The 26005-nt window shown below is 39.1% G+C and overlaps 1 protein-coding gene across 2 annotated transcripts in view; it reads left to right on the top strand.

Moving 5' to 3' along the window:
- Positions 1 to 26005, top strand: part of LOC131671708 (disks large 1 tumor suppressor protein-like) — a 1979893-nt gene that overhangs the window by 1092956 nt on the left and 860932 nt on the right. For both annotated transcript variants that reach the window (XM_058948341.1, XM_058948331.1), the window contains exon 10: positions 2263 to 2420. In XM_058948341.1, the coding sequence (XP_058804324.1) occupies positions 2263 to 2420 (158 nt within the window). The remainder of the gene's footprint in view (positions 1 to 2262; positions 2421 to 26005) is intronic.

Genomic DNA, 26005 nt, shown 5'->3' with positions numbered 1-26005 from the left:
CTTTTTGTGCAAATTGACTCCCCTTGTGTGTGTGAGTCCTAATATTTGTTGGGCGCCATGTAACAGGCTGCCGTTTAACCTATTAAACCTATTTGTTATTTCGGTCAACGACGCCTTGTTATCTACGTGCCGAAAGCACGTCAACCTACCTTGTCCGGGAGTGCGCCTGTGCAGAGTCTCCTCGCCAATCCGAGTTGGGTTCCACAACTCGCCACTTGGCGGCGCTGTCGCTCTTGCTTAGCAGCGCTCCTACGGCCGCTGCTGGAAACTAGGTTGGCGATTCGCTTCTACCGATATCCGCGTGATTCGTGCTACGCTACCGGCTTATTCGAATCGAACGTCAACAAACATGCATCCCGGACAAAGGAAAGACAATGCAACGACTCGATTTAGAATAACGATTGATCGCTTTATTAGATTAAATCTGATACACGGGGAATTTGCCGAGAGACTTTCGCTCGCTAACTCAGATGACAATGTAAACGAATGGAGAGAGAGAGAGAAAACCGCGATCGCCGCGAACTAACCGCTCGCACGCAATAAATAATCTCTTCGCGCACGCTGCGCGGGATCGCACGCTAACAACAATGTAGAAGGTTCTGCACCTACCGCGAGATAGTTGAGGATACGGTGGCCAACCGTATCCGATACTCAAGTCGCAGATTCGCTGCTCCCCTGCTCGCTACTCTGCCGCTTCTGTTGTTGTTGTTGTTGCTGGTGTTGCTGCTGTGCGTTTCTGCCTGGATCGCTGAAACCGCTAAGGTTGTAGTCACTGCACACGCTAACTATGAGCACACCCACTGCAGCACTCTCACACGAAAAATCCTTATTTCTCCAGGTCTCACTCGACGAAATGTTAATGTTATAGCTCACAAAACCGTAGCGAAGATCTAGCCGTACTGAGTGGCACAGTCATACTGACTACTGAACTCTCCCCTCCCGGTCATTGCCCCTACGCGCCCTCTCTCTCTCTCGAACCGATCGCGGCTATTCCACTCAGCCGCTTATTAACGCTCGGTAATCGTTCGGTAATACATATATATAGGAAAATATATATTGCAAATGAAACGATAGAAATTGCATCCCATTTAGTACCCATACTTATCTCAAAATACTTTTTGTTTCTGCCTTAGGGCAGCAGAAATAGAAAGATTATTATTTTCAGCACACTTTACGAACACACTTTAATCATTGCAAATTATTGCAAAATAAAAAATTTAATTAAACAATAAAAATGTGATGAAAGCAAGCAGTACGTTTATTTTCGTCTGCCATTCTTCCTCTCCTGCCTTTTCTCGGCAAAGTACACTAACCAACGTTTGACGCATATTAAAAATTTGCCTAACACTTGGCCTTTTGTATCAGCCGCCAAAAATTGCCAAGCGAGAAAGAGAGAGCACTCGCATTATATAGGTCTAGACAGGTGTATGACGCACGACCGATAAGAGTTGCATCATATGTTGCCTAAAAATTTAGGTCAAGTGGGGATTAAGGATTAAGGAGATTAAGGAGAGCGCGAGAAGGCCGCAGCCGGCAATTGAGTCACACAGTGCCATCTTATCCGACCTTTTAAGAGCGTCTCATTAAGCTTTTTACGAGAGAGAACAGACCAGTATCGACACCTTTGTCACGGTCGGTGCCTACTTCTATGAGGGCACATCACGTCTAGCATCCTGTAGGTATAATTCCTGTTATGTGCTCACCTTAGTCTGCTGCAGCTCCAATCATCTGTAGGGCAACAACAAGTCCAACGCAGAAGAGGTTAGCATCATAGGACATCACATCATACTGGCCGGCGTCTTTCAATCGGCAGCACTAAGGCCGAGTACTTTTATCTCTTTTATTTATTCTCTTTCTCCTTATAGTGGTGCGGAAATAACTTCTACAGTGTCCTACCTTAACAATCTCTATAGAAGATATCTACCTTGGCAGTCTATATAATAAAATTTATTATTTTATTATTTACTAATGGGGGGAGGGGGGTTCTGGGGCGTCGCGTCTAGATCAAGAAGCGACTCTGGGGGTCGTCGGAAAACACCGCTCACTCTCTGACCACTCACAATAAATGCGCAGCGCGCGCGCGTTTTATATTGCTTAACTACTATTAAACTTAAAGGTTCACATTACTTGATATCGTGCAGAAATTTCGTTCATAGATTCAGAACTCTTCAAATAGGAATATTATGTTAATTATTAAACACATATAATATTTACTTGCGTGTAAAATTTATTTTATCTTTAATCAGAGTAAATTCTTTACAGGGTTCTAATGCAGAAATAGATTTAATAGTCGAACATGACCAAGAAAATTATAAAATTTTTGAGAAAAAAATTATGGGTCTAAAAAATGTTCAGTCAGTAGATTGTGTAAATTTAAAAAATATTCTAAAAACGAACGGAAAAAAGTGCACGTATCTCAGGTAAGAATATTTATAAATAATAAAGTACAGCGCAGAAAATTAACATAAATATCTATAGATATATATAGAACTTTTACACTCTTCGTCACATAATGTTGGCTTTTGGCAAAATTAGAAAAAAATCTGGAAAGCACAAAAGTTTTATATCTTGACGAAAAATTATCACAGAATTAAAATTCCATCGTTATCGTCTTTTGTGAGTCCAAAGGTTTAAAAAAACTAAAAAATTAGTTTCATTAACAATAAAATAATGATAGAAAATTGAAAATATTCATCCCTCATGAATCTCTGTATAGTTTTTGAAGGGGTAATTGCATTTTATAAATGTCGACGACACTTGAAAGCCTATGCTTTTATCTTGAAAATGCGTGGTCAAGCAAGTTTTGTACGTTAATTTTTACCCGAATTACAAGTATATTAATAAAAAATTGATTGTTTATTTCCAGTTCAAACATCTAAAAAATTAATAAAGATACAAAAATTTGAAAATATCAAAAAGATGTATTTTTACATGAAAAATTTAAATTATGAGTAAAATAAAGAATTCGGAAATAAATTTCTTCTTAACTTTTTTTCCTGGATTTAAAAAAAATCAAAATTTACAATCCTGTTAAAAAAAAATTTTTAATTGTATTAAATAATCATAATAATCATAATATACAAACTAATTATTTACAACTAACAATAAAATAAATAAAAAACAATAGATAATTCAGTAAATAAAAAAGTTTTTACAGTAAAAGAATAAGAGAGTGACACCCCATTAATATAAATAAAATCTCCAGTCAATTTATTTTTGACAACGTTTCACTGGTTTGTCTTTCATCCTCATCATGTCCTTAATTCAAAAAAGAAGAAATAAATTAATCCGTCATACAAACATGATGACACTTTTACAATAAAAATGGTATCAAATCGAATAACCAAAAAAAAAACATTTTCTTTTTATGATCAATTGATGAAATACACGACGAAAAATATCATCATTTTTGTTAAGAATACAATGGTCAGGTAAAGTTAAATTGTTATGTTGATCGTTCAAAGTTCCGTCACCAACACATAATAAAAATTTAGTTTGGTCTATAGAAGGGAAATCAGACAAACGTTTACTTTCATAATTCAACAAATAATTTATTTCTGCGTATGCTATTTGATGACTTATAACAGTATCATTTGTCCGTGAATAATCTTCAGATAATGTATCTTTGAATTCATTCCATAATTTTTCAAGATGTATCGGCTGGCAGTGTATTAGAATACGAGTAAACAATTGTCGAAGTCTTCGTGGCACCATCCATATTGTTGCTTCTTCTATTGCTTTGGTACATTCTTGATCATCTTCTATCAGTCCTAATTCTAAGCAAGCTGTTGTAAACGTAGGTTGTAGTATGTCATTAACCGTTTTTAATGAATCAAACCTTGTAGCTCCTCTTACATGTAACTTGTGTAGGACTGGACAAAAACATTCGACCAATACAGTTGAAATGTCTTTTACGCGTTGTCTATTTAGATGTAAGAATGCAATTAATTCTTTCTTTTTGATATGTAAAAATCGATGGAATATCTTGGTATAAATACGCACGAGCATTTTTATTGATAATATTTAATTTAAAATAATCAAGTAATTTACTACTTGCATGATTTAAATTATCTATAAAGTTGATTGTATCATTGAAAATTATCACATACTGTCGATTTAGTAAATGAACTGATAATGGCTCCATAGCGTGACGTTTATCTTGTAATGGTTTGCTTAAAATTCGGTAACATGCTTTAACGGATTCGACATATTGAGTTTCTATAAAATCAGTAATTTCATCGTGGTTGATATAAGTTTTAAATACGTTTCGTTACCAATAGTTACTGTTCCTGCGTCATGTTCTTTATAAACATATTTATATAAATACTTGACATATCGAACACTTGAGACAATTTCCAAATTTATATGACCATCAAATATTTTTAACAATTCACGACAGTGTGGTATAACCCATCGATTATCAATGACACGACCATTAGGTAAATCATAAGCAACACCATTATCTTTTCTTTGAAATTGAGGGTAACCGTTTTCATCCAGTTATTTCATGTTGAAAATTTTTTCGAAATCTTTTTGAACATTTATTAGCTTCTATACATTAGTCACCAGTCAGGTCTATGAGTTTTTACAACAATATAAAATAGGATCAAGTTTTTCATCAGGAAATTCAGCTGATATAAATTTGCTAACAATGTCAGGTATGGTCACTTTATAAGAAATCTTCAACGTTATTAATAAGTGCATATGTGGTAGTCCACGCTTTTGAAATTCAACAACATACACATAAGACGCCACTTCTCCGAAAAAATTATTTTTTATGACTACATCAAGTAAACGATTTTTATTCAAATGAAATACACTTGCTATAATATCAGGTCTATCGCATGCTTGTTGGCCTAGTAAAAAATTTTCTTGAGTTTCCTTCCACCTAGGTGTAAGTCATGTAAGAAAAATGTCCGGCTTACCAGTTTTGCTGACTAGAACTATTACATCTTGATAACTTTGTTGCATGTGACGTGGTCATCCTATAAAAGATGACATTAAAATCACAGTTTTTCCGACTTAACCATCGATATCGTTAGCAGAATTTTGCAAATAATCATGTAATCCTTGATATGGATCTGCTTTTATTTCTCTTTGATAATTTTCACACCAATAAATCCTATTTTTCTCAATTTTAAAATAAAAGTCTTACCCACTGTTAAAATATTCTACAACCTAATAAAATATCGTTAAATACATCTGGTTTTACTGCAATTTTATACTTAGTATAGGCCAATAGTGTTATTTGCTGACATGGATCATTATCATTCATTTTAATACGTTTTAAATTTCTATGCCTTCGTGATCTATCAGGATAAATTCATTATTCTACGTTTGGATCCATAATACTAACCCATTATAATACTTTTATGTTTTTATTTCTAATAGTTACATAAGATTCTGGAATTTTACCATCAGCTGTGGTTGAAAAAATAGCAGCAAGCTCATTTGTACGCTGAAAATTAAATCTTCGCTTATCAAAACCTGGTTTTGAAGAAAACAGTAATTGTAATTTAGGTTCATTCTGGACATTTATTTGTAATCTCCGATTGTTTATTTCTTGTTCCATCATTGCATATGATTGTGCAAAAATATTATTTTCTCTTATTATATTATCTAATATTATAAGTGTATCATAGTCAAAATCAGGATTTTTCGTGCGTCTAATATTAAAAGCTTCTTCTTGATCAACAAAAAAAAGTTGTCCATAAGCAGAACTTTCATTGTAAGAAGGATACGAAGCTGTGTTAATTTGATAATATATTTGTCCATGAATTTTAAAACAATATGGTCCAGGACGACGTCATTGAAAATTAATTAAATTAGCATTAAAAGAGGTAAATGACAATGATTTATTATAATAACAAATATTTTAAAATAAATTATTTGATTGGGAATGAGTTCAATTAAATAAAGATAAAAGTTCTTGAGGGAAATCTGGTGCACTCTAAAACCACAGCTACGTGGGAACAACAATCATTAAAAGACAAACCTTTATTTGCTACTTTTTCAGTAGCAAAATATTTAACATCACAGTTTGTACATAACACATCTATTTTTCCTAAGTAGTCTTCTATTACAGCATTTTGTATTTAATTGTTTATAATAAAATTATTACATGCAACTCGTCGCCCAGTTCTCTGATTTTCGGAAATTCGCAAACACTTTTAAGTTTGATAAATTTGTTCTTCTTCTGCAGTATGTGTTATTTTTCTTCTGCCCATTTTTGTAATCGAATGATGGAAAAATTAAATTTTTGATTTTATAATAAATAATTTCAATATTTGAATCCGTATTATATATATATTTAGTATGTTACAATAATACCATCCGTATTATATAAATAGTTAGTATATTACAATAAATAATTAGAAATTTATAAGAAGAGTTTTTATAAATAAATGTTTCGCGTTTATCAGTTGAAACTCCGTTGGATCGTTAAGTGTCAAAAATTTTCTTTGAGTTTTTGTCAATAAATACTTGGTTTGTTGTATAAGTTGTAATGAAGATAGCAGTCGTTCCCGTCAGGGTAGCTCGCGGCTGTTCACACAAATTATTTTATTAAGGGGGGATTCGGGAAGCGCAAACGTTCCCGCGACTAGATAACGCGTCGAGCAAATGCGTTAAATGCACGCAAGAAAAATTATTCGGGATCAGGAGTGATTTAGGCAACGGCAACAATAACAATAAAATTTCTACTAAATATTGATATAATTCGAAATACATATTATTAAACAGTAACATTCATCGGCGACACAAGTTACGCGAAACGCTTAACGTATCGACTGCAGGTCTGTTCACCGATCCGCTGATCGACCGTTCGACAACATCATCAAGGAAAACAATATTTACACTCAACAAAAGAAAATCCGCGCGATCGCGTAGTTGGCAAGGAGATTAGATTAGATTAAAAAATTTTTATTTAGTCATGAGGTATAACCCCGTAGGCTTCAAGAATAATAAAGTCGCTATTATAATAATAAAATAACAATAATGTGAATAACAAATGAATTAACAATTAAACATTTAACAATTTTCGTGTGCATATACCAGTTATAAAATAAATAAATAATTTGAAATAAACTTCGGTAGCTGGTTAAAGCCTTAATATAAATAAAACTATGTAACAGCAATGGGATAAGAAGTAACATACGCAATATATCGGCAATAAAACAAGATACACAACAAGATGAAAACGCAATAAGAGAAAGCAATTGCGACGGGGGAGAGGGAGGGGAAAAATAACAGACGGTATTTCTCCGGTCTCGCACTGTCGCCAGCGGCGCGCAGTCAGCCGAGACAACGTGTACAGCTTTTATTTATTATGTTGGGCGCCAGCTACCGTGCTCTCGCGTTAGGAGAGCGTGGTAGCGCTGCAACGTTGGCTGGTTCTCGGCTCGGTGGTCCTGCTGGTCGCTGTGAGGTCGGGTGGTTCCCCGTTGCCTCCCTCCTCGTCGCCGTAGGTGTTCTTGCGCGCGTGGCCGGCTATCACCTGTGAAGAATGAAGCGGGAGCGCGAAGTCCTAGGCGACGATTCGGTCGAGTCTAAAGCGGGGAGACGTATCGAGCGAAAGGGGAAAGAAGGGGGGCAACGGGTGGTTTTCAAGGCCACCCACGGCTGCGGCTCGTTCGGCTAGCTAGAAGATTCGGGGCATGGCGGCTATTAACCCAGAAGCGGGTACATCGAGGGGGGCGTCGCAGGGGCGCCCCGGTTGACGGGCTAGTGGTTCAGGGGGGATAGCTCCTTCCCTGGACTGGTGGCGTAGTGGCTGCGACGGCGGCTATCGGTTGGGTGATAATCAGGGCAGTCGGGGAATTCGCGCACGCTCTTACCGATCTCAAACCGATCACGAAAGCTACGGGGGAAGAGGCAATTAAGCGGGTACAGTCAATAATAAGTCGGATGTAAAGGCAATTCAGATTTATTACGCAAAAGAAACTCCCAGGTCAACCCCAGTGGTCTACCCCTAGCGATAGTCAGCCTGGTCTAGGTTACTGGGGGACGCGAGTGGCGTACTACGGCGCGAAGTCGGCTTAGACAAACAATAATTCGGTTGAATGTTTCGGGCTTCGGATACGATTCGGATATACAACGTCGGTTTATTTATTCGCGGCGGGAAGTCCAGCTCGTTCGAAACAAATGCGCTCAGGAATTCGGTCGGTCGCGCGAAGGTTAACTACTGTTCGCGGTGTTGACGGTACTTGTAGCGACGATCGCGAACAAAATAAAGGCGAATATGTATCCGAATTTTACCGGTCGAACAAAGGTCTAACACGACTCGCGTAATGTTTAGGTCGGCTCAAAAGAGGAATTCATAGGCACGCACTCTAAGGAAGGCTCGTTCTTCGGATGACAACAGTACGGCGACGCGCAAAGCTATGCTCGAAAGGTCGGTAGCAAAAACATACGCGGCAACGGCAACGGGCGCGCAAAGGTCATACGGCATACCCGCGCGCGGACATTCGGCGGTCATGCGACGATTCCAGATGCGGGACAAAGAAACGACGTAACAAGAAAAGCTCGAAAATAACGACAAGTAGGCTCGATCACAAGGTGTAATGCGCGCGAAGGTCATGCGGCACTCTCGTTCGGTAATTACGCGACAACTTCGTTTGCGGCCAGCAATAGTACAACGGCTTGATAGCGGATTTTCAGAGGTCGGCAATGGAGGCGCGCTAACGTTATTATCTCGAACGCGCGAAGGTCGTACGGCACTCCCGAAACGCGACGGTCGGCAATGCGCGGCAATCTCGCAATAAGCGGTGACACAAAGAAAATCATTAATAAAAGAAAGAAAGGTACTCACTCTTGTTAATTTTCCGGCCGATCACTATTGCGACTACGGCCGTTAAGGCCGTTGTAGCGACCGCTATTATAATCGTTTGCGTCGCCGTTATTGATGTGGTCGTTGCTTCGCTATTTTGTTTGTTATCGCTGCTTGTTGATATCGTTATTTGTTATCGCTATTTGTTATCGCTATTAGTTATCGCTACTCGTTATCGCTATTCGTTATCGCTATTCTCAGACACTTTTCTCTATACTTGCTACTTCACTATTTTCTCCGCTATTCTCGCTTTCACTATTCTCTCCGCTATTCTCACTTTCACTATTCTCTCCGCTATTCTCACTTTCACTATTCTCTTTCTATGCTTATTTCTTTTCACTATTTTCTCTGCTATACTTATTCTTTTCACTACTTTCTCGGCTATGCTTATTTCTTTCACTTTATCTATCTTCTGTCCTTTGTCTATCTTCTGCTTATGTACCGCGCAACAGCGAGGCTCGGCGGACTACTTACCGTCGAGGCTTAACGGTTACTGGCGCGCCGTTTTTCGGCGACGCGCCGCTTCTCCTAGTTTACTTCCCCTTCGTTATTGTCGATTGGCTGGCTTGTTGCTAAGCCAGGTCTCAGCGCCGTCTATATTAATGCTTTTTGCCCGCGCAATTTGTTTATTGGTCGGTCCTTCGCGCCTAATTTGCCTACTGGTCGCGAAGATAGCGTCGGTTTTTACTCATTAGTCTGACCACCCCTAAGCTGATAACGATTGGCCAGTCAACTAGCGTCGCTTGTCTATCCTCTTCTATCCACCGCTCGTTGGTCTTACCGATTCCCCTCGCTCGCTTCCGATCGGTCTAGCATCGGCGGTCTCGCTCGCTCTCACGCGCTCGGCCGCTCCTACTTCTAGTCTAGCTAGGCCTGCCTAACTAACGGGGGCTTGCGATCAGCTGATCGCGGCTGGAAACTTAAGGGGCTTCTAGCTCCCCGGGGGAGTGTCGGATCGGGTCGTGAGTGCACGAGGGGTTGTACGCGAGCGTAAGGGTCGTGCGAATCGGTCAGGGGGACTTCCAGAGGTCATAGTTCGCGAGATCCGGGAGTGCGTGGGCGGGTGTATGCGGTCATGGTTGTTTTGCCGCAAGTGCCGGTAATGTATAATTTTTGTGTGATGACGCATCATCACACAATAAAAAATGAAATAGTGTGGGACAATAATATCACACTAATATAACAATAAGAGAAATACAATAGAGAGTTCAATACAATTAAATAGCAAAAATAGAGCTGAATAAAGTAAACTGAACAATTATAAAACGGGGGATAATGGAAATGCAATTACATAATAACATAATCGTGATAACATAACAAAGTGTGCGATCATCAGACTAGCCAGTCAAACTAGAGATACGCAGTTCGCAGAATACAAAATATAAGTCGCATAAAGAAAAGGGGAAGAAACTCGTGTGAGCAACGAGGATAGGTGGGCTTCAGTTATAGACTTCAAGGAGGCCGATAAATCTGATCGGCAACGACAGATGCTGCGATTTACGTAGAAACTACATTAGAAGGATAGGTGGAGGAAAAGAAAGATAAGAAGAAATAAAAGCTGGACAGAAAACGGAAGAAAATTCAATATTGGAGCTTTTATGTGTTGTAGGGAAGGAAATTATAAGAGAGGTAATTTCAGGAGTTTGCAGGTAATTTTAACTGTCGGTGAAGGCTGAGCTGATGTTTCAGGACCATGAAGAGGGAGAACAGCTATGACTTGAGCTCCATATATCTGAAAATATCAAAGTCACTGATGAACAGTTGGTTTAGCAGGAACATGGAACGAATTGTAAAAGAGTGGTTCCAAGTCGAAGTACGCGGAGCCGGATATGAGAAAGCAGAAGGTAGATTACGGAAGGAATGTTTTTTATGAAGAGAGTTTGGTGATTTGGAAATGGGTGGTAAGGTATAAGGGATGTGAAGGACAAACTGTTTTATAAGCAAGAAGCATTAATTAAATATTTCTATGACTTTTAAGAGAGTGCTATCCAAGACGTAGCCTATGAAAGGTGACATAGGTTTCAATGTCAGGGGATGGGATGAAAGAGATGAAACCAGTAGTGAAACGGACACAGGCGTTGTGAGCAGCTTGTAGAATAAACTGCCTAGTTTTATCCAGGTTGTGAAAGGCAACAGAAGCGTAAGTGAAGCGAGGGAAGATGAGGGTGTTGATTAGGTAGCATCTGGTGGAAATCGGGAGAGATTTCCTGTAACATTTAAGCGAATTTAGAGTCATGTAGATCTTTTTAACTGTATTGTTGATGTGATTTTTTCAATGTAAGGATGAGGATATCGTGAGTCCAAGGCTTTTGACGGATGAAGAAAATGGAATGATGATGTTATTAATGGAGATTTGAAAGAGAAAATCAAGATGTAGAGAGGATAGATAAAGCTCACTGCCAACCACAATGACACACGTCGTGAAAACATTCAGTTGCAAATCATTTGAAGCAGCTCACTCCGCGACTGCCTGGGCATCAAGTTGAACTTTCATGAGGGCCAGAATGATTTCAGAAGGAAAACAATAATAATAAATCTGAGTGTCGTAAGCATACATCATATGCAGACAGAAGAGCGATACCATGAGAAGATCGTTTATAAAAATAGAAAATAAAAAAGGACCAAGGACGCTGCTCTGGGGCACTCCAAAACGAACGCGCAGCCAGCTTGACAATGAGCCATCCCGATCAACCATAGTTTTCGGATGAGCAAGTCATGAGGAATACTGTCAAATGCTTTGAAAAAGTCGAACAGCACAAGAATCGTGAGCTGACACATCTCAACAGCATGCCTGACATCCTCCAACAGACCAACCAGGGCAGTCTCGGTAGAATGCCCCCTGCGAAAACCAGCCTGCCTTAAATTAAAGAAATAACTAGTCTCCAGATAGTCCGAGAGCTGCTTATGAAGTAAGTGCTCCAGGACCTTGGAGGACTCGCAAAGCTGGGCTATTGACCGAGTGTAAGAGGGAAACTGGGGAGCTTTAATTTTTGAAAGAGGGCAAATAATAGTGAGGTGAGGAAGCTGAGGAAGCTGAGGTGAGGATGGATTGGTTTATAATGAGAGTGAGTAGAGGAGCTAAGGAGTTAAGGCCAAGTTTAAGCATTTGAGCGGAGAGACCATCGCTACCCTTGTCTTTGGAGCGAAGGGTTAAAACCTCGGACTCAACTTCATGCTGAGAAACGGTAGAGAAGGTGAAAGATTGTAGAACTTGAGAAGGAATCGGTTCATAAATCGGAGCATTAATTATATCATCGAAAGCTTGATTAGTTAGAGCCGAGTGACGATTGGCCACTAAAGCGTAATGATCATTCACGACGTCGGGGGAGAAAAAGAGTACTCGAGAAGGTAGAGGGTTGAAAGCTACACCCATGTCATGGAGGGCTCCCCATTTGTGTGTGATAGACTTTACATTATAAATGATATCACAAATGAAATAATCCTTTGCAGTATCTAAAAAATTTAAAATTTGATTGCGAAGTGATCGGTATTGGAACAGTACTTCAATACAACCTGTTTTTTTTGTAGCAGGAAAACAGGTGGTTACGTGTGCGCATCTTGACTTGAATCTCTTCAGAAACCCAGGGCTTTTTCTTAGATGGGATAACAATCTTGCAAAATGGAGCAAGCTGATCAAAAGCGGTAAGTACTGTGAGAGTGAAAACAGACTCGAGCTGATCAAGTGAAGGTGAGGAGCCTAGCAAAGATCCGGAGGAGAAAACTGAAAAATCGGTAGTGATTAACGAGTTAAGCGCTGAGGGATCAATGTGGTGGAGAGGACGGGAAGAAAAAGGTTTTCCTGGTATTTTTGATGTATGAAGATGAGATTGAGAGAGCAATTAAGTCATGATAGAGAACAAAAGGTGAATGAAACTGAGAAAACTGTACAGGGTGTCCCATTTTAATTTACCACCCCCTAAAACAGGTTAATAATTTGCTCTGAGAAACAAATGTTTCAAATAAAATTTGTTGAGTTCGAAGGGGGGCATCTTTTGGCTATTTCAGCTGCGACCTTGAACATGACCTTCAAGGTCATTTGAAAGTCAAGACCAAATTTTCATATGAAATGTGCATATTTTATGGCGGATTCGGATTCTACTAAAAAAGAAAAACACTTTTTGTATGAATCATTTTTTGAAAAAATCCCAAATTTTTGTTGTAAACGGCTTTAAAAAAGTAGAAAAAATCACTAGATATCTCTACCTTAAACTAAGGTTAGAATTTTTCCCACGGTTAAGAATGATTTTGATGAATGTTACTAGATTCAATGAGGGACATACTGTAGTGACCTTCACCACGAACTTGCTTAAGAGCCATCAATGTCATTTGAAGGTCAAATGTTTATTTACAGGTAACCATTACATTTTATCCGAGGAATTAGAATATTAGAATTAGAATATTTTTCTCGTAAATGCTTTATTTCTCGCTAAAAGACATTTTTTTGCTTCGTTATCGTTCTATTGGTAAGGCTTGTAAATTCTTACAGCTCCTCAAAGCTTCTCATCATTAGGTTTTCATTGACTTTCTGAATTTCAGATTAAATAAAAATTAAATTATTAATTTAAGATTAAATATTCCCTAAAAAATCTACCTACAACAGATAATGGCTGACTACACGCCAGTAGAGATAGTCAACATGATCAAGATTCTGGGAGAATGTCACGACAATTACAAGGCTGCAGCGAGGCTGTACGCTGAAAGGTATCCGGACGCTCGTCATCCTACTAGGAGGAATATTAAACTTCTAACGATTAGAGCTCAAGGAGGTAACTTAAGAAGGAAGAGGCGACGGACGGGCCCAACAGAGCATATTGCTCTTGGGGTTCGTGCTGTAATTGCCGAGGATCCTCATATTTCGACGCGACAAATTCAGCGAATGCATGGAGTACCCAGATCAACAGTTTCCCGTGTATTGCGTCATTTTAGATTTCATCCATATCACTTGCACCTTACACATCCCATTGAGCCTAGTGATCCTGCCAGGCGACTTAGATTCTGTCAATGGGCGGAAACACGAATGCGCATAGATCCATTTTTCTTTGATCTGACTCTCTTTACAGACGAGGCAAAGTTCGACAATATGGGAGGAGTTAATCTTCATAACGCGCATTATTATGCAGAAGAAAATCAACATTGGCAGCAAGATCACCGTACACAAAGACGGTGGTCAATTAATGTTTGGGCGGGCATAGTTGGGGAATACGTTGTGGGTCCAATTTTTTATGACCGTAATTTAAACGGCGAGCTTTATTTAGATATTCTCGAAAACCAAATTCCACCTCTTCTAGAAAACATTCCGCTAGAAATAAGGCGAGACATGTGGTTCCAGCAAGATGGTGCTCCCGCTCATCGTCGACTACTTGTCAGGAGATTTCTGTACGCGACCTACCCAAATAGTTGGATTGGAATTGGTAGTCCAATCTGTGAATTCCCTGCGCGATCGCCAGATTTGACCCCATTGGACTTCTTTCTGTGGGGGGCCGTGAAGCAGAGAGTTTACGCGGAAGCCCCGACGACGGCACAAAATATGATGGAGAGAATTGTTGCAGCATTCCAGGCGTTAACCCCACAAACATTAATAGATGTCCAAAGAAGTTTTCGGCAGAGAATACAAATGTGCATTCAACAAAATGGGCAATTGATAGAGCACTTGAGACATTGAAATTTCCGTGATTAGCTGAACGAAGGGGTCTTGCCTTAAATGGTTGGACGTGAAGGTCTTGCCTTAAGTGATCCAAAGGATACCTCTGTCTTTGTTTGAAGCTAGTAACATTCATCTAAAACATCTTATTTCTAGAACAAATTCTCTTTTCAGTTAAAGGGAGAGCTACCTACCTATTGATGATCAAAAAATGATTCAGACAAAAAGTGTTTCTCTTTTTTAGTAGAATCCGAATCCGCCATAAAATATGCACATTTCATATGAAAATTTGGTCTTGACTTTCAAATGACCTTGAAGGTCATGTTCAAGGTCGCAGCTGAAATAGCCAAAAGATGCCCCCCTTCGAACCCAACAAATTTTATTTGAAACATTTTTTTCTCAGAGCAAATTATTAACCTGTTTTAGGGGGTGGTAAATTAAAATGGGACACCCTGTATAATATTAGTTGAGTGGTTGGTAATAAATAAGTCAAGGGTAGTATGTGTGATTTCTCCGATAGTTGATATAGGATGATGTGTAGGTTCGGCGAAAAGTGAAAGAGTCCAGTTGGTAACGTAGAGCACGAACATGTGGACGATCAGAGGTGAGATCGCAATTAAAATCACCTGTAATGAGGACATCATTATAGTAAGGAAGGAAAGTAGAGATGGAATCAAAAAAGAAGCAGAGGTGGAGGCTGAGGGACGAATATAAACAACAGCGAAAAGTAGTTTATTATGGTGATTCAGTTGAATATCAGCTATTATGAATTCTATATGATTATCATAAACAGGATCGGACTCAGCTATTATTTTGATCATCAGGGATTTCCGCGCATAGAATCCAACACCTCCACCTTCTCTGCCCACACAATCAACCCGTACAAAATTATAATCTGAGATAGAAAGGTGCGCATCTGGTACAAATTCATTGAGCTTGGTTTCGGAGATCGCTATTAGATAATAAGGGACAGCTTGGACTTCGGCTTCGAGAAGAGAGAAATGTGAGGGTATATTTAATCCATTTATATTTACGTGCGTAACAGTGAAGCGTGAGTTTGGCTCAGCTAAATTGTTGCATGTGTGTGAATGTCAGACTGGATTATTGTTGATTTGAAGGGGGAGAGAAGGTGAGGGCGACGGTCGTCTGTGGTTTTGAGTTGGCTGAGAGGGTGGTCTTACAGCAGGTAGAGTCACGCGATGGAGAGACACGAGCCCGTGGAGGTCAGCCTCAATAAAAATAGGAATCAGCTGTGAGCGCTGAGTCTGTCTACAAAACAGTCTTAGGTTACGAACCACTGGCCAGGCATGACCAAGCTCAGCACTGACTTTTCTCGCTTTTGGAAGAAGATCGAAAACTGGCTTCGGCCATATGAGACGAACATAGACCCTCGCAGGTCCACCAGCACCAAAAATTGACTAGGCAGTGTGCTCCTTCAATTTTGGAGAGAAGCAAAGGATCCTATCACTGATCGAGGGAGAGTCAAGAAATGTAAAAGAGCGAGTGGACCGATGAGCAGTGCCAGGAAGCCCCCAGCGATCAGAGGGCAAGAGTGTGTTTTCGGGAGAAACGGGGGAAAGGCTTCATTCACGTGTGTGAATAATATGCGGAAGATTGTGCGACCCGCCAAAACCAAGCGCAACAAGCAATGAGGTGGCTGCTTGAAATAGTGTACCCTGATAGTCAAGGGAAAGGCCGTAGACGAGAAGTTCGGGCTCATCCGTAATAGCGTAGAGAGCATCTCTAACCTGGTGCTCTGCACGCAATTGGGACCACAAGTTGCGCAGCTCTTGATATCTGCTGGCATTTAGTTGGGCCTCTCGCTTGAACCACTCAGGTACATCCGCCATGGTATTTGAGTGATCTATGCCTTGGTGTGTATGAGAAATTGAACGCAACGACGATTGGTGATGATCCTGATTCTCGGTGAGAAAGTTGGTAGCAGGATCGAATGATTCTGGCAACGAATGATACGGTGCAGTGCATGATTGCTTAGGTACCGTCGACAATGATGGCTGGTAATCGAGGTTAGGCGCTTCTTGGCCTGTTGTGGCTATTGCTATGGTTATTTGTTGTTAAGTTTGTATGTTGTGGTGGCTATTGTTACTATTTTTATTTGTTGTTGTTATAATTGTCTGTTATTGCCGCTCTCCTTTGCTCCACACCAAAATTAACCACACGCGCGCACAAACCGCGACACCTCACCGGTTTTTTTACGTGCACCATTGCCGGCCCCGCTTTACTTGCGGTGGACTCGTCTCCGACAACAGTTCTCGCTCTCTCTCACTTCCGCCCACTGGGCACGTATCCGTCACAATAATTGTCGACGAAAGCGCGGGAAAACTCACAAAACTGAAAACTATAAAACTCTGTGCGCGGCGATTGGTCAGAAGCTCAACTGCCGAGTCCTCTCCTTCCATCGCTGGGTGCACGCGTAGTTCTCACAGCGTCTTTATCTTTCTCTCTTCTGTCTCTCTCTCTCTTTCTCTTTCACTTTCTCTCTCTCCCTGTGTCTCTTCTCTCACTACCCGGCGCTTGGATTCGAGCTCACTCTAGCCCGCCGTAGCCGTCGCACCTTAAATCAGAAAAACCAAAACAATCAGAGTGAAGCGTATGTGCTATCAGATCAGCACTATTAGATCACGCACAAGTCCCCGCCCACCAAATGTGAAATGCGTTTTAAATATTAAAATTTTTTTTATGTTTAGTTGAATTTAATTAATTTATACTATTTATTTACATGTATATAGTGTAATGCAGGTTTAGCTCAGTGAAAAAAATGAGCAGACACCACGGGGAATCGATCTCGTGTCCTATGGATTGATAGACCGTAGCCTCTAGCAAGTAAACCATAGCTGCTTTTAGCTCTTGATAGCTCTTATTGCATATATTAGCTACACAGCCAAAAAGCGACTAGAACAGCCCCCCCCCCCGCTTCGATTTCATTCGTATGTGTGCGCGAGTTTTAAAATCACGCATTATCAATTCTATATATGCTTGAATGCATATATACGAGGTCTGTCCGGAAAGTATCGGGCCTACCTTTATATTTTCATGCTAGCGTTATTCTTTATCATCTGGTGGGTGGCATCCTTCACAGTAATTCCCACTTGATTGAATAACACGGTTCCATCGATGTTTCCACTTTTCAAAACAGTCCTTGAACTCACTTTTAGGGATAGCCTTAAGTATACTCGTCGCATTGTTTTCAACCGTTGTTTTGTCATCGAATCGGTGTCCTTTGAGTGGTTTTTTTAGTTTTGGAAACAGCCAAAAGTCACAAGGGACTATGTCGGTACTGTATGGATGTTGTCAAAGCAATGCGATATTGTGTTTGCTCAAAAACTGTTACACAAGATTGGATGAATACGCTGGCGCATTATCGTGATGGAGAAGCCAATCACCACTTTTCCAAAAGTACGGCAGTTTTCTTCTTACTGCATCACGCAAACGTTTTAAAATTTGAACGTAGTATTCGTTATTGATTGTCTCACCTGTTGGTATATATTCGTGATGTACAACACCTTCACAATCGAAAAAAACAATCAACATTGACTTAACATTGCTTCGACTTTGACGTGCTTTTTTTGGTCATGGCGATTCAGAATGCTTCCACTGTGAAGATTGTTGTTTTGTTTCAGGATCATAACCATAAACCCATGATTCATCACCTGTAATAACTTTTCTAAGCACATTATCATCATTATTGACCATTTCCCGATTGTCCAGAACGATTTCTCAGCGAATGTTCTTCTGCTCTGCTATGAGCAATTTTGGGATGAATTTCGCACACACGCGTTTCATTCCTAAATTTTCGGTTAAAATTTCTGAAATGATAGTTTTTGGTATCCCAAGGGCTTCTTCTAGTTCTCGCACAGTCATACGACGATCTTGTTCAATTGCAAATCGCACCCGCTCAATATTATCTGCGGTTTTTGTCGTCGAAGGTCGGCCGGAACGAGAATCACTATCGACAAAAGTGCGACCATCTTTGAACCGTTTATACCACTCTTTTATTCGTGTTTTGCTCATACACTCGCTTCCGAAGGCCTTTTGCATCATTTCAATAGTTTCCGAACTCGTTTTTCCGATTTGAAAGCAAAATTTGATGCAAATTCGTTGATCTTGTTTTTCAGTCATTTTTGACAATATCAAAATCCGACGAACACGAAAAAGGGACTGTAAACAAAGAAACGCTGCGCATGAACTATGCGTCGGGCCGGTGTCAGTAAGTAACCAATAGATTCGTGAGGCTTTACTGTTGACGTTTCTGTCCGGTAGAGGTCGCTCGAACACTATGGCGCGAAGATATAAACGTAGGCCCGATACTTTCCGGACAGACCTGGTATTCTTATATACTGTTTTCATATATGCATATAGACACTACCGTCCATAAAGATTTGCCATCCCCTTGCTGAAATCATCAAAAGTTTAGAGTTTTATGGCTCAGTTTCTATAAGAGCTAGAAAATCCTACGGGTTCTCATTTGAAAGGTCTTGCCAAGACCTTTCAAATGTTGTAAAACATAATTAATTTTATTTGTTTTTTGTACAACTTGTGACGTCATAAACAAATTGTTTTTTTTTTAATTTTTTCACATCAACTTCGACCCCGATTTATTTATATAACGGATTCTACGATGGAAAAACTGTATAAGCCATTCGATAGAGCTTTCAAAAAGCTACAAAATCCATATCCGGAACATTTTTTTACCTTTATTTTTTATGAGCTATATGGTGTTTTATACAAAAACAAAGATTTTCAAAAAATGGGCTGTACTTTTTTTTATTTTCAACTCTAAAGAAAAAACTCTCAGTAGAAAAAATGTAGTATTTTGCAAGAGCTATTAAATGCGCCACTCAGAATTTAAAAAAAAAAAAATTTTTTTTTTCACGTTTTTTAGAATTGAAATTTTTCTAGAAAAAAAACTGAAATTACATATATTTAATATAATTAGTAAGTAACTAGTATTTATAACTGAATGGGGTTACAAACAATGATAACACGATACATTTATTGAACCATAATTTATTACTTACTCAGAATAGATTAACATAATTTGGTTACAATTTTTCTACAAAATTTATTTATTACAACGTTTCAATAATAACATAACAATAAAAATTTCATTTTTTATAATACTAATAACGCTTGTAATTAATATATTATCACGATCTGAATATAAATTTCAGTTGTAAACAAAATCGAAACAATACTAATTATTTAAACGTTTTTTTCATCGAAATGTCCACCTTTGTTTGCTATAACTACTTTATAAATTCTAGGCATTCGTGCTACATGTTTCTCTAAAGTTTCTGCACTTATTTTTTTTCACTCATTTTCTAAGATATTCCAAAGATCCTTCTGGGAAGTAGGTCCTACCTTCCTTACAGCTCTATCTAGATCATCCCACAATAGTTCGATAGGATTAAGATCAGGAGAGTACGGTGGCCATTCCATCACAACTAATTTTTTTTTCTTCTCCAATTGAGCAAGATAACTTTTACATAACTTTGAAGTATGCTTTGGGTCGTTATCTTGTTGGAACGTAAATTTGCGACCAATTATTCTTGTTCCGGAAGATACGACATTTTTTTCAAGAATTTTTTTGTAACCTTCTTTTTTCAACTTGCCATCAATTTTAAGAAGGTCACCAACCTTAGAACCACCAAAACAACCCCATACCATACTGAGCCGCCACCATGTTTAACCGAAGCACACATATTTTTCTCTAAATGTTTTTGCTTATTTTTTCTCCGCACAAAACATCTGCGTTTACTACCAAAAACCTCGAATTTGCTCTCATCAGACCACAAAACTTTTTTCCAATCATCAATGGTCCAAATTTTATGTTTTCTGGCCCAACCCAATCGTTTCTTTTTATTAATCGGTTTTAGTAAAGGCTTTGTAATTGCTATTCGACCGTATAGTCCATCTTCATGAAGTCGTCTCTTTATCGTAGTAACACTAAGCTTAACATCATACGCTTTTTGAGTTTCAACAGCAATTCGGGTGCCGTGAGTCTTGGATTATGTGTACTTGTACTACAAATGTGTTTATCAGTAGCGCTCGTAGTTTTTCTAGGCCTTCCTGAAATTTTTTTGTTTTTGATATTTCCTTGAGTTATGAATTTTTTAATGTTATAATCAACTGTTCTTCTTGGAATATTCAAAATTTTGGAAATTTCATTATTACTTTTATTCACTTTATGCAAGGCTACTATCTCAGATCGCTCTTCAATGCTTATGTTTCTTTTTTTCGTCATTTTTAATGAACAAAAAATACATGCATAATTTACTGACTAGATTGAACACATTGATATTTCACTCATTAAAGCTGTTAAGAGACTGAATTTCCATACGTATTCTCTGCTATATGTATACATTCATGAAAATCAAGTAAATCAAACCACGTAAACATTCAGTGATTATCACAGTGATTATCGGTGAGCACAATACTGTAGAAAGTCATTAAAAATGAAAACAATGCAAATTCCTATGTTACAAACGTCGAATACAATAAATGTATCTTGTTATCATTGTTTGTAAGCCCATTCAGTTATAAATACTAGTTACTTACTAAGTTTATTAAATATATGTAATTTCAGTTTTTTTTCTAGAAAAATTTCAATTCTAAAAAACGTGAAATAAAAATTTTTTTTTTAATTCTGAGTGGCGCATTTGATAGCTCTTGCAAAATACTACATTTTTTCTACTGATAGTTTTTTCTTTAGAGTTGAAAATTAAAAAAAATACATTCCATTTTTTGAAAATCTTTGTTTTTGTATAAAACACCATATAGCTCATAAAAAATAAAGGTAAAAGATGTTCCGGATATGGATTTTGTAGCTTTTTGAAAGCTCTATCGAATGGCTTATACAGTTTATACATCGTAGAATCCGTTATATAAATAAATAAGAGTCGAAGTTGATGTGAAAAAATTAAAAAAAAAACAATTTGTTTATGACGTCACAAGTTGTACAAAAAACAAATAAAATTAATTATGTTTTACAACATTTGAAAGGTCTTGGCAAGACCTTTCAAATGAGAACCCGCAGGATTTTCTAGCTCTTATAGAAACTGAGCCATACAACTCTAAACTTTTGATGATTTCAGCAAGGGGACGGCAAATCTTTATGGACGGTAGTGTATATTGTATACACAATTAATCACAACTTCTGTATGTATGCATGCATGAATCCATATATGTACTGATTATTAATTAAAGAAATAGCGGTGTAGAGTTGGTGGGGGGGGGGGGGTAATAGTAAATATATACATTGTTTTTTCTTAAATAAAATTTTTTTCTTGATAAAAAATAAATCTTATTCTACTAGACATTTATTAAAAGCAACCATTTAAGTAAAACTTTTTCATAAATTTGACATTTTGTTGTGAGCACGTGGTTACGTATTTACCGTTATGATTAGGACACACAGTAACTGATTTCATATTTTCAAAAGGGGAATAGCCCCAATCATTCAAGTCGAAAACTTTGAGGCCATATCATTCTAACCACTCTATTTTCAGATCTCCGGAAAAAAAAATTTTGTCTGTGATGATGAATTTATGCTCTTCCTACTTGAAATCACCAGAGTCCCATTCTAATCCATAGTAGTAGAATTCTATCCAAAGATTATGACGCTTACATTTTTCAGTTAGTCTTCGCCATGGAAACGGAGGTTTGAATAATCGTGGTTCTTCGTCGCAGTTAAGCGGAAGTATTGCTAGCTCGTTTAAGGCATACGTTTTGCCAGGCATCATGAAACCTTGCATATCCACTACGTACTCTATTCTGACTGCTAGTGAGATACTTGAGGGAAAAGTCATCTCTTTAATACAACGATCTTCACTCCCTAAATAAGTTTCTTCACATCTCCACTTATTGGATTGTATTGAACGATGCGATCATATAAAATGATACAATACGCTGAAATTCCTTCAGGAATATTTTGCCTTGTTTCAAACTCCAAGCGTACATCCACTGCAGAGTTCTTCAATATCTCATTTTGTTTAGAGCAATCAATGACAGTGAATGGTACTTGTTTTATGAAAATTTTTTAGCATCGGTTCAGAGTCTGTCGTAGTATATCTTCTGAAAATTGGCATACATACATCATATAACATTGCAAATTGATGCTTATTTATGTCAATATTAAGATTACCAAATGAATAACACTGAGAGTCGAGCAAAAATTTCACGTTACTAATTTTGCAATGATTAATGACACTTGCATTAACTGTTGAAATATTTTTTCGTTTAGCTTGAAAAGCTAAGATGACATAACGTGGTTTTTCCAGTTGATTTGCAGTTTTAACTGTCCATATATGACTGGTATTCATAGGTATCATGGGATAATCATATAATTCCCAACTACGAAAAATCATTAAAATGCTTCTTTCTCTTTTTAGAAAATCAAGTAGATAAATTTTTTGAATATTCGATGCAGTAACTTACGGTATAAGCCATTCGATGCATGTTCTATCAATCTTGAAGTTTTCGATGATTGTTTCTAGTTCCACTAATTTGGTTGGTTGGATAGTGGTATTGAAATCATTGATCGATCACGTGAGAATTAGTTCATGTTTCATATTTACCAATACTTTACGATAATCTTCAGCAAATCCGAGAATGAAATTTAAAGGCATAATGACATCGAAATATCCTTCATTGTTAATTATTTTCTGATCATTTTCTATTATCCATCCGGCATTTTCAGCAATCGAATTTTGACTTGGATTAAGTGATAGCCAATTTTTCATAATAGTTGTTAGACCGACGTTTTTGCATTTATCGATTTCTATTGCATTTAACTCATACCTAATTTCCTCAAACAAATGACAGATGGCGTTGTTCACAAATGGAGTATTCCTTAAGACTGTATTTTTGTCATCGCACAATCTATCATAAATACGCAATGACCTACGAGATGGTAAAAGACACAGGTCTTGATGTTAGATTGATATGCGAATTTTATCGCTATTTTTGAAAGATGTATTGGTGTACGGTTGATGAGTATGCATCTTATAATGAGCTAAGGATTCGTTAAAGGCGACAGGTGACTGTATTTCTAGAACGTTCTCTATTATTTCGTTGAAAGCAGCAAAAAATAATGCAATTTACTTTCCACCAGAAATTACTTTTATGCCGAGATTTTTTAAGAACTTTATCGTTTGATGTGTCAATCCTTTCGCTTTTTGATGACGATTGACACTCGAAATTCGCCGTGTTGTCGCTTTTACTTTCAATCGACGATTGATGATTGGTTTATATATTTTACTGCTTATATAGCCGCCACTACTGTTTAAATTGTAAACGATTCCCATCACCTACTTTTCAAGTGTAATCTAATTGTTATCACTCCACCTCGAAAGTTTATTTATTTTCGTCTTGGTCAACGATGCGTAATTGTAAATTATCTATACACTTTACAGTAACTAGAAGATAAATCACATTTGAAGGAACTTCGATAATTTTATATGCAGGTGGTAGTGCAGAAAAAAATTCATGAATATGGTGAACCTTACTCCCATTCGTATATGCACCTGAGGTAGTTACAATCGACTCTCAGAGCATTTATTTTGAGAATTTTTACTGGAAGGTTCGAATGGTGAGAGTTGTTTTTTTCTAGTTTACGCCGTACAAATCTAATGTACTCGACCAATGGAACCTTGCGGACAGAAATTGATATCTTTCGAAATTTTAATTACACAACGTAAAGTATTATTGTTTGGTTCCAGATTCACTGTTATTTTAGGCTCTAAGGTTTACGGAGAAATTTATCAATATCTTCAATTTCATAATTACCCATAGGTAAGATTACAGGTGGTTTATTGCAAACATAAAATTTATTGTTATTTATATCTATATTGGGTATAGTGTTAAATGTCAAAAATTCTACTAGACCCACAACGTATCTTTTAGTTGCTGATAGTTTAATGGGTGAGAAATATTGCGCTTCCAGTAGAGAAGAATTATCTGAGAGAGTAAACGTGAATGATTCTTCTATGACTGTTTAAATACGACTGATCACTTTTTACGGTGTTTTTATTTATTGTAACAGGCTGCCGTTTAACCTGTGACCTATTGATCGTATTTATAATTTCGGTCAAACGACGCCTTGTTAGCTGCGTGCCGTAAGCACGTTAACCTACCTTGTCCGGGAGTGCACCTGCGCAGAGTTCCCTCGCCAATCCGAGTTGGGTTCCCCAACTCGCCACTTGGCGGCGCTGTCGCTCTTGCTTAGCAGCGCTCCTCCGGCCGCTGCTGGAAACTCGGTTTGCTAGGCGCTTCTATCGATATCCGCGCGATCCGTGCTATGCTACCGGCTTATTCGAATCGAACGTCAACAAATATGCACTCCGGACAAAGAATAGACAAAACAATGACTCGATTAGGAATAACCACTATTCGCTTTATTAGATTAAGTCGATTACACGGGGGATTTGCCGAGAGGCTCTCGCGCGCAAATACAGTTGACAATGTAAACGGTTGGAGAGAGAGAGAAAACCTCGCGACCGCCGCGAACTAACCGCTCGCACGCTGTGAACAATTCCCTCGCGCACGCTGCGCTGGATCGCACGCTAACAATCACAAAGACGATTGTGCACCTACCGCGAGATAGATGAGGATACGGTGGCCAACCGTATCCGATGCACACGCCACTGCAGCACTCTCACGCGAAAAATCCTTGCTTCCCGGATCTCACTCGATAAAGTGTTCAATGCTTTGGTACTCAAAACCGTAGCGAAGATCTAGCCGGACTGAGTGACACAGTCATACTGACTACCGAACTCTCCCCTCCCGGTCATTGCCCCTATACGCCCTCTCTCTCTCTCGAACCGATCGCTACTATTCCGCTCAGCTGCTTATTAACCTACGCGAGTCGAACGATTTTCGGTAATCGTTGCAGCCCCCTCCTAGCTTCGGACTACCGGACCGAACTACTTCGCCGACTCGCGACCCTACGGCCAGGATTGGGAAGGGGAGGAATTAACACACCCAATCCTTATCAATATGACTCTTTATTCGCCCATCCCGGGCCACCACCCCCCTACATCATTTGCCGGAGCCTCCTGGCGCCTTGTGCCGTGGATAGCGCCAGTGCTCCGCCTTGTTTGGACACTTCGATGTCGTGGTGATCCCGGAATGGCCGCAAATGTAGCAGCCCTTCCACGGCCGTCCGCTGGGGCCAGGCTCCGACCCTTGGCCCTGATTGCCCGCTGGCGGAAGGGGTTGCTGGGCTGGGGTTACCGGGGCGGCGGTAAAAGTCACGCCGCCCACGGTGGCGGATGTGCGTCCCCCATGGGTGCGCACCACCACGGTAGGGTCGGAAACCGACCCGTCCACGCGGACCGTAAACTCCTGCCCGGCACCGGGGGCTCCCGAGACTCTCTTGACCTGAGTCTGTGTCGGGGGCTTGGCCGGAGTCTTGGCCGCGGCCCTACTCGCTGGTGCCGTCGGTGGTAACACCGCCGGCGGGCCCGCGGCCTCTGGGGACTCCTGCCCCCGGTCAACGCGCAGCAGGGCCTCACCAT

This window comes from Phymastichus coffea, unplaced genomic scaffold (assembly GCF_024137745.1).
Source record: "Phymastichus coffea isolate CEN01 unplaced genomic scaffold, Cenicafe_Pcof_1.1 PCOF00010, whole genome shotgun sequence".
Taxonomy (NCBI): domain Eukaryota; kingdom Metazoa; phylum Arthropoda; class Insecta; order Hymenoptera; family Eulophidae; genus Phymastichus; species Phymastichus coffea.
The sequence above is the reverse complement of the archived record's forward strand: the minus strand, read 5'-3'. Positions and strand labels throughout refer to the sequence as shown.